The sequence below is a fragment of the Myzus persicae genome, unplaced genomic scaffold (assembly GCF_001856785.1).
Source record: "Myzus persicae strain clone G006 unplaced genomic scaffold, MPER_G0061.0, whole genome shotgun sequence".
In the NCBI taxonomy this organism is placed as follows: Eukaryota; Metazoa; Arthropoda; class Insecta; order Hemiptera; family Aphididae; genus Myzus; species Myzus persicae.
This window is the reverse complement of record NW_019102203.1, coordinates 615411-625243: the sequence shown is the minus strand read 5'-3', so window position 1 is coordinate 625243 and position 9833 is coordinate 615411. Positions and strand designations below refer to the sequence as shown.

Below are 9833 nucleotides of genomic sequence, written 5' to 3'. Positions count from 1 at the left end.
CTATAGGCCGTATAACATATATTATATAGAGTATTATAATAAACATAATATTATAATACACATTATAATTATAAATGTATATAATATAATATATTATTATTAAATGTATTCTATTATGATAAATCTATATATTACTTTGCTGGCCAAAAAAATTTTATTAAAGCATTTAAAAATGTGTTGACAACGTAATAAAAATCATTTAAAACCATTTTCGTTTCTTGGAAAACATTATTAAAATAAAGTTAATAATACAGTTTTTTCAATTAGTTTTTAATTACATCTCGAACATGACAGTCACGATTAAATTTGAACAGTTGATACATGTGGCAATAGATGCCGAGAATGTGAGTACTTTTTAAAAATATATGAGCATTAAATATTAAATAATGATCAACAATTTTTCAGGGATCTATTAACCAACATTTGTTAATCAAACTCCTCGAGTTTATCGCGAAGAAGTCCAACATCAATTCTCTGAGCGTCAATTTCAATGAAAATGACAAAACTGAGGCCCAGGTACTTAACATCCTAATGTACAATATGCTCGCCTATATTATAGTATCGTTAAAAAGGGTGTCATTTGGTGTGACGGGGTGTACTTTGGCACTCCTATTTTTTTGCGTTTTTGGCCTGTCATACTGTTTTTTTAATGATGATCACAGGGGCGTACCAAAGAGTTTATAGGCGGGTCCTATAGACAATGGATGGAGCTACTTTGATAATTTTCTGTGTCTAACATAACCCCCCCCCCACACTTGTTAGTTATTTTATAGTGATTGTGGTTACCTGAAATCGAATGAGTGATGGGGGATATGTTGAACACAGTTCAGTAACAAACAATATACACGTAGCTCCAAAGTATATGATCTAAGGGCAGGCCTGTAATGTTTGACCAACCCTAAAAATTGATCCAGGACAACTTTTTTTGTTATCTTGTCTGAGCTGTTTATCATTAGGCTGTTAATATTATGTTTTTATTATAAAATAAGTAAATAACATATTCGTGTTGCAATACCGATTAAAAAAAAAAATTCCATTTCCATTAATTACATAAAAGATGGTCAACTGGGTACCACTCCACCGGTGGTGACTATCCTATTGTCAAGGTGTTCCTCAATAAACACCTTTATACTAGAATAGGGATGGCAAATCCATGGCGCGCGTTCCCGAGGTGGCATGTGAAATGATTTTGTGGGCACGCGAAAACTAACATTTTTATACTAATACATTAATTTTACAATAAAATTATAGTATAACAAAATATAATATTTTTAATATTTTTTTCATGGCACGCTCTAAAAAAAAATTAGGTTATTATTAATTTTGGGCACGCAGTGTTCAAAAGGTTTGTCATCCCTGTACTAGAAGATACCCCTCTCCTCTCAGGGCTAGGCCAAGGGAGTTGTAGGCTAGTCACTACTGTGATTACAACTTTGCACATCGTGTACAGTTAATTGCAAGTGCATCATTAGTAACTAATACGATTACATTTGTCATAGGTTATACTTATACTGTTATGCATAACCACAGTCTACAGGAAACGTTGTCTTAGTTGGTGTAATATTTACATTTTTGTCGTTATAATTGCATCATCTGCATTAATAATTCTTCAGTCTTCTGTCGGTTACTTGTGTAGGTACTCATGGTTTTACCCATGTACCTTGTCTACAATTCTTTCATAATATCGTCATTATTGTCAGTCTATATTACGAAGTATGATATGCTTATGATATTATTGTGATAAAAGTAGTTTATTTTACTATTAGGCGTTAGTACTACAGTAGGTTGAATTAATGTTTGTCGAAAAAAATGCATTTGAAAATATCATTGTGTGTATAAAATATGATAGTATATATTAAAGTTTCATGTAGGTACCACGAATAATATTTTTAAATCACAAAAAAATAACTAAAAATATTATTCTTCATTTAACTTTATAGGTATATCTTATAATTTCCTCCAAATTTGAACTTCAAATATTCATAAAAAAAACTGTGTTTATACCTATATATTTTATATTTTTGGTGAAAGTATGATTTTTTTATGAAAAATCTTCTTTGGAATTTTGAAATGTTTAATCCTTAGCTAAATAAAATTGTGCATTTTATAATTAAAGTGTTTTATTTGTTTTTTCTTTACTTAGTGTTGCAAATTTATTGAGGCGTGTAATTATAAGAATAAAGAAGAAATTATACCGGGAAAAAATGGTAATATTAATAAATAATTCATTTTCAAGTTTTTTGAGCTAAAAAATTTCTTATGCCTATAAATAGTTTTAAAAAAGTAAAAATATTTTTAAAATTGTTTGGTACAATGAAAACGCCAATGTAGACATTCGGTTAAAATCGTATGCACTTATTTACAGTTATTATTTAAAAATAGTTTTGAATAAAAATTTTAGTGGTTCTTTATTTTTTATTTGTTTTTACTGATTTTTTTAATCTTATTAAATTACTAATACAATTTGTTTATTAGAAGCGGAGTCTGTTGAAGAGATAGATAATAATGAAGACAATAATTCTGCATTGGTAAAATATTGTTCAGTCTGTTAAATCATATAAATCACTATGTTTTTTTTTTGTTTAGGGTTGCGATTTTGAAGCATTGTCAGAGAGAGATGAGATAGAGAGCATTTACAGACTGCCTTCGGAAGGAATAATTTCGGAACATGGTAATATTAAATATATATATATTTTTTCTTTACTATTGTGATCAGGCATCCAATTGATGGCACCTTGCTGAAATTTCTTATTCAGCTTAACATGCAGATATGTAGCCTGGGAAGCTGGTCCCGCCTCATTGGATGTATTAAAAAATAATAGAAAAAATATTACTTATATATATTCATGGCTGGGTTAGTTGACTAGATTTTTAGGTTAGAACCTAATCTTACACAGTTTGTGGAACTTATTTATTAAGTATGTTATTTTACTGAATACAAATTAGTTTCCTAGATACATTTTAAACGCAAGAAATAGTATTTATTTGTTTGTTCTTCAAATATTTTAAATGCTTTATATGTATGTGTTATTTTTTAATAGATTCAATAGAAGAGGAAAAAATTTCAGTTCCTTCAACTTTGAATTTGGACCAGTTTTTAGAAGAAAAACACGAATATAATATTCAGACGTCTGTTTAACAAAATTAATTTATATTTTATTTACAATATTATACTTGTGATATATAATAAAAAATGTTTTATAGTAACGATCTACATGTGATAGCTACTCTTATTGAACAATTGTATGGTAAAATCAGAAAAATCAAAAGCGTGATTAAAGTACTGCAAAAAAGCATTAAGACATGTGTAAATAATTTTGTTTTTGAATTTAATATTCGGAAGTAATAAAGTATATTGAGTATATTGTCTTACTTTCAGAATGTAACTGATTCGGATGGATCTCCGGAAAGTGAAATGGATGTATTTAAAGAAATCGCTTTATCAGACCTGGGTTCGGCGTTTGAGATTCAAAAATATGGTTACGATGTAAATCATTATAACATTTAATTAGCATAACTGTTATTTGTTATTAGGATCATCACTATATACCGTTCTTAATCTCAAGTATTTTCGATTTGTTACAGCGGTCAAAACTAGACGAAAATTTGAATAAGTTGGATATCAGTGCTAAAGGAGATATGTTTAGAGAAATATTTGGAAGAACACAAAAGAGAAAGGATTTGTATTTAGGGTTGTCAGTTGGAAATTTTAGGGAATTCGACTTAGAATACAGAACGAATTTCCTAACTATCCACTCTTTTTTGGAAAAACACGTAATTTTTTTTTTTTTGATTTAAGCTTCGGCAACTGGGCCATTAGCTGTAGGTTGTGGTACTGTAGGGTTTGGGACTTTTGTGAGGGAAACACGTGTGTGTTTTTGTTTGGCAGCATTTCTATTGGGTACCCGTAGGTTTCTGCCATGCCCGGTTGGGGGATGGCGGCACTTGTTCTTCGGTCACCGCGACTTGTCCGGAGAAAAATGCCGCCCGGTGGCCGAGGATCGAAGAGCGACCGGCTGCGTCGCAGCGGACGGGTCAGACCACTCGGTCACCTCGTCCCCCTATTGTTTTTTATTTCTTTGTATCTATACAAAAATAAATCACATAATATAATGTTTGTGTTGTTAAATGTAGAGAGATATGTTTAAGAAGATTAAATCAGAAGTTAAAAAAATTAAGATGCATTATTTAGATAAAGAGGACTTTTTCGTATTTAAAAAAGCGATATCAGTGTCGCATAATAAAATGAAAAATGATATCAAAGAATACATTTTAAAGGATCCTGAAGCAATGGGTATCGTTAGATTTTTCAAGTAAGTAATACGTATTATAACTTATAAGATATTCAAATAATTATTTAATTTATTACCATTTTTTCATGCTTTAAATATAATGTTTTGAACAAACTAGGAATTAATATGTACAATGCACAAATCATGACATTACAAGTTAATTGATTTAGGAAAAAACATTAAATAATATTTTTTGTAACGAATAATAATCAAAAACTAAGATGGGTGTACATAAAATTAAATTATTTATTTGTTAATTAACACATACTTGTTTTATTCAAAAATTATAATTTTAAATTCTTAAAACAGATTATACCACCATCATTGATTTAAATTATAGATTCTAAAATGTTAATTTAAGATAATTAATTATTATTCATTTGATAGAGTACTAAATTGAAATATATGGTACTCGTGTAGTATACAACCTTTTTCCTACCTACCTATGTATAATATTTTGTTTACCCTTATAACTCAAGTCACAGGGTACTTTCTCGTAATAAAACTAAACAAAAATATAACATAATATATCGAAATATTTGTTATATTTTGAAATGTATGGTATGTAACATACTACAGGAGGACCAAATTGTTCCCTTTTGTAGTCAACAATCCATATTAATATTATTAATTATAAAAATATAAATTTTCAATGAGTCTTCTACAGTGCATAAAATAAATACCAAACTTATTGCCTAGTCTGAAAATTAAAAGCCCGCTGTCTAACGTAGTAACATACTTAGGTTAAGACCAAATCATGGGCGATGGGCGATGCATTTAATGTTCCGTGAATGTTTACGAGACGGTACATTAGTACATTAGTTTATATTTAATACTATGAAATGGACTTAGTAAATGTATTTCCATATTGAGTGTATCAATTTAAAATATTACAAGTTGTGGCTGAACTTTCATTGTTTTGTTTTTATAGGGACGGATCGTGTATGTCATGTGGGAAACCAGCCATGATGAAAATTACAAACACAGCTCCACTTTCAGCGAGGAAAGTAACACCCAAAAAAAGTTACAGGTAGACAAATTCAACCGTTTCCTATTTATATGAAATTTTAAACAGAAAATAATTTGTTAATTTTCACGAAAAAATTTTGTCTTACAAAGGCTTTATTAACATTTTTCTATTAAATTATAAATGTTTGATTTTTTTTGTGTGATGGTGATTTTTAAAATAACACATCTTTTATCGTCATTATAATAAATCCATTTTAGCCGTAAATCACGCAAGATTAGAACATCATATTTAAACCGGGCAACTCCCACTGGTCCAAAATGTGATGAGCCAACTGGGGAGGAAGAAGACACCCCTAAGAAAATCGATTGGGAATACAGATTAAAGAGGCTGCAAATAATTCATAAAGGGTATAAAATATATAACATGATATTCTTAACATTTCATCAAATACATTTACGATTACGTCATTAAGATGCTTGTAGTAGGTATAATAGTCATTGCTATAATAGTCAACTAATTTTAATTCAAAAAAATATATTTGAACTCTGATGTTAGGAATTTTTAAGTAGTTATGCTTTAAGACCATATTTTCAAATATTAGATTATCATTGTGGCGATACAGAATCTACCTATTACACTATAAATTATTATTATTTTTCTAGTACTTTGAGCCACCTATATACGTACTCAACTGTTTTATCCCGGTGTGCTCAGGATTTAATTACCTATAAACTTAAGTTAACTAAATTTAACACTTAACTTCATATTTTTATCATAAAAGTCATTATTCATTAAAAAATATGATAAAACACAAGCTAAAATATAAAATAATTTATTTTACCAAGATAAAAAGATACTGAATAGTAAGACGGTTACACTATATTTAACTACTAGAAACAAAATGTAATATAAAAATAATGTGATGCAATGAAATTGATTTCAGAAAGCCAAACATACTAGAGGCAGAAAAGGAATTAAGAAATATGCATATGTAAGTAAACATTATATATGTTAAGTACCAATATGTATTTATATATATTATATACACTATAATACACTGATGTAGGTATACGAATGCCTATAAACTAAATTTAGGTACTAACTACACTCGACGTCATCAGAACCAATCATCGGACATAATAATTAAATACATAATAGCATTTTCCTATATTTTGGAAATGTTGGATAACGTATTTATCTTTTAATATGAAAACATAGGCATGTCTGTGGCAGTAGCACTGTGGGCAGTTTTCTCTGTAGAGAGAGAAAATTAAATTTGAACTTATTAAGCATATAACAAAAGTATGCAAATATAATATTTATGACTGGATTTAATATGATTTTGAATTGCAAAGAGAACCACATTGAAAAACCTTGTGTGTGTATAAGAAAAAAAATATAAGGTTAATAATAACTAGTGTCTAAAACTCTAAACTCTGAGGACAATGATTTTTAATTTAATTGTTACAACACCTCACACGATGGTCTAGACTCTAGAAACGTATATACTATAAATAAAAATAATATAAATGTGCGAGTTAACTAGTACCTAGTTAGTATTTATAGTTGTTTTTTATACACAAAACTACAGTAATAACATTTTATATAGGGTTTTATTAAATGGCTAGTCACATATAGATCAATTAATTATATATATCATATGTATATTGGTGTATATATTATGTGTATGAGGTAGGTATTGTATTTACTTCATATTACAGTGGATACAATTTTTATGATTAATTATATTCTTATATTATATTTTCAGAAAACCAAAGAAAATATGGAGATGTTGACATATTAACTTGCAACCTATGATTATGTTCTATCCACATATACTAGTTAAAATATAAAAGAAATATACCTTTAATTTAAAAAAAAAAATTGTGATAATGCCAACGCATTTTTTCTCTCTCTTTGACCCTCACGCATACAGTAAATTTTAAGTTTTAAATAACGAATATAATCATAATAATTTCTAAAATTAAAGTGCACTAACCTTTTATGAAATTAATTTTGAGTAAGACTATTATCTTGCTCTAGCTAGGCTTTTATATTTTCATTTTAAAGCGAGTTATGATTATTTGAAAAATGTAAATTCCTTGTACATCTTAAAATGTTCATAACTCGTTTTAAAATTAAAAGACAATAAAAAACCTACGAGTTACCCTAGGTAATAATCTTACATTAAACTTAATAAGAGGTCATTCTACTCTAATTTTAGAATGTATTTTGATTACAATAATTATTGCGAACCTAAAATTTGCTATATTGCGAGTGGTCAAAGAGAGAAAAAAGCGTTGACGACACCTAACATATATAGAAAAACATTTGATTTCAATAAATTGTTGTCACAATCGCATTGTTCAATACATGTTGTTAATACATTTCTCTTCTATAGTCAATAACGAACTTATCGTCACATAATAATGCCACAATACGAGTGAAGTATATATTCCCATGTAAATGGCTCAATTCGAGAGACTCTTGATGTCAGTGAAGTTGGCCCCCCCCCCAACTTTTTCCGATTAATTTCAAACCTGAACAAATACTTTGCAAATACTTTGCAATAATTTGAAAATCTATTTTTAGAATTTGAAAGTTTCAAATTTAGCTGTGGCAATCATTTCAAAATTGGGGGCGGGGCAACTTCAAGTAGCTCCCACCCCACATCGTCAGATCGATCTCAATCCGGTGCCAATATTTTGTAACAATTTGCAATTTCTCTTTTAGAATTAGCAAATCAATTTTTTTTTTATTGGCGAACATTACGAGTTTTTTGTCAAGACTTTGAATTGTTCGATTGATTCAAAAATTATGCCAGTTTTTTGAAAATTCATTCAAATCGGTTTTTAGATAAATAAATCTAATTTAAATAAATTTAATATATTTATATATATATATATATATATATTATATTATATACTCCTTTATTTAAATATCCAATTTATAAATTCTTATTCAAATTGACTACGCTAAAAATCTAATAAAACTTTATTATATTAGTGTAGGGTTGACTTATATTAAAGAATACACATTTTTGCTACTGTAAAAAAAGCAACCGCGATGAAAAAAATGTAAAGTAATTAGTTATTTACGACTTTAATAATAAATCATAATAATAATATTTATTTTGATGGCTGCTGTATGTCAAAATTAAAATAATGAATTATGTTTGCTTTCAATTTTGAACTCATTTGTTTATCTAAAAGTTGATTTGGAATGCTTTTCAACTATTTTTTGAATCGATCGAACAAAGTCAAGATCCTGCTAAAAAACTTATAATATTCGCCAATGAAAAAATATTAGTTTCAAATTCTAAAAATGAGTTTGCAAATTATTGCAAATTATTTACAAAATATTGACACCAGTCCAAGATTGATCAGACAATATGGGGGAGATACGTGAAGTTGCCCCCCTGCTGAGTTTTCTGATATTTTATTTCTAGGCCTAGGGTACTAGGCTATAGCGGGTATAGTTTAATATTTCTTGGGCGAAGGCTTAAAAAAAGCCTTAAGTTTAAAACCCTTGCCCCGGCGAGCGCACTTTAATCGCTCATTATAACAGCGTTATAAAAAAAAAATAACTTTTTAAAATAAAAACACTTTAAATAAATGTAGACTCAGCGAAAGCGGAATATGTGTACAAAGATTTAGGACTGCAGACACACTGAATAATTGCTGGATCTTGAAAAGGCAAGATTCCATGTCAATGCAGTAGTTAGTGCACGCTGTTATAATGAGGGATCAAAGTGCACTAGCCGGGGGAAGGGTTTCAAACTTAAGAGGACGTAATACCCGCATGTGTTGTCTCCGTCTTACAAGTGCGTAACATGGCAAATTGTACACTCAGCGGAATACGTGTAACTCCGTTAGTTTAAAAATTAAAGTGAATTGACCTCTTATAAAATCTAAAGGATTATTAACTATTCAACCTCATAGGCTTTTTCTTTTATTTTTATTTTAAAGCGAGTTATAAGTATTTTAAAATTGTAAATTTTTTATACATCTTAAAATACTTATAACTCGCTTTAAAATAAAAATAAAAGAAAAAGCCTATGAGGTTGAATAGTTAATAATCCTTTAGATTTTATAAGAGGTCAATTCACTTTAATTTTTAAACTAACGGAGTTACACGTATTCCGCTGAGTGTACAATTTGCCATGTTACGCACTTGTAAGACGGAGACAACACATGCGGGTATTACGTCCTCTTAAGTTTGAAACCCTTCCCCCGGCTAGTGCACTTTGATCCCTCATTATAACAGCGTGCACTAACTACTGCATTGACATGGAATCTTGCCTTTTCAAGATCCAGCAATTATTCAGTGTGTCTGCAGTCCTAAATCTTTGTACACATATTCCGCTTTCGCTGAGTCTACATTTATTTAAAGTGTTTTTATTTTAAAAAGTTATTTTTTTTTTATAACGCTGTTATAATGAGCGATTAAAGTGCGCTCGCCGGGGCAAGGGTTTTAAACTTAAGGCTTTTTTTAAGCCTTCGCCCAAGAAATATTAAACTATACCCGCTATAGCCTAGTACCCTAGGCCTAGAAATAAAATATCAGAAAAC

General features: G+C 29.1%; 1 protein-coding gene across 1 annotated transcript; it reads left to right on the top strand.

Moving 5' to 3' along the window:
• Positions 1-287: 287 nt before the first annotated feature.
• On the top strand, positions 288-6257 carry LOC111031555. Its single transcript, XM_022311558.1, has 13 exons — positions 288-344; positions 406-516; positions 2144-2207; positions 2476-2528; positions 2587-2671; positions 3042-3129; positions 3205-3307; positions 3380-3487; positions 3586-3774; positions 4135-4313; positions 5224-5322; positions 5520-5669; positions 6206-6257. The coding sequence occupies exons 1-13, from the start codon at positions 288-290 to the stop codon at positions 6255-6257; spliced, it is 1338 nt and encodes a 445-aa protein (XP_022167250.1).
• Positions 6258-9833: the final 3576 nt, after the last annotated feature.

Excerpts from the sequence above, each read along its gene's own strand:
- LOC111031555 (XM_022311558.1), top strand. The coding sequence starts at position 288 with ATGACAGTCACGATTAAATTTGAACAGTTGATACATGTGGCAATAGAT. Across the intron at positions 3,130-3,204 it reads CACGAATATAATATTCAGAC|TAACGATCTACATGTGATAG; the intron begins GTCTGTTTAACA and ends AATGTTTTATAG. Across the intron at positions 3,488-3,585 it reads TTCAAAAATATGGTTACGAT|CGGTCAAAACTAGACGAAAA; the intron begins GTAAATCATTAT and ends GATTTGTTACAG.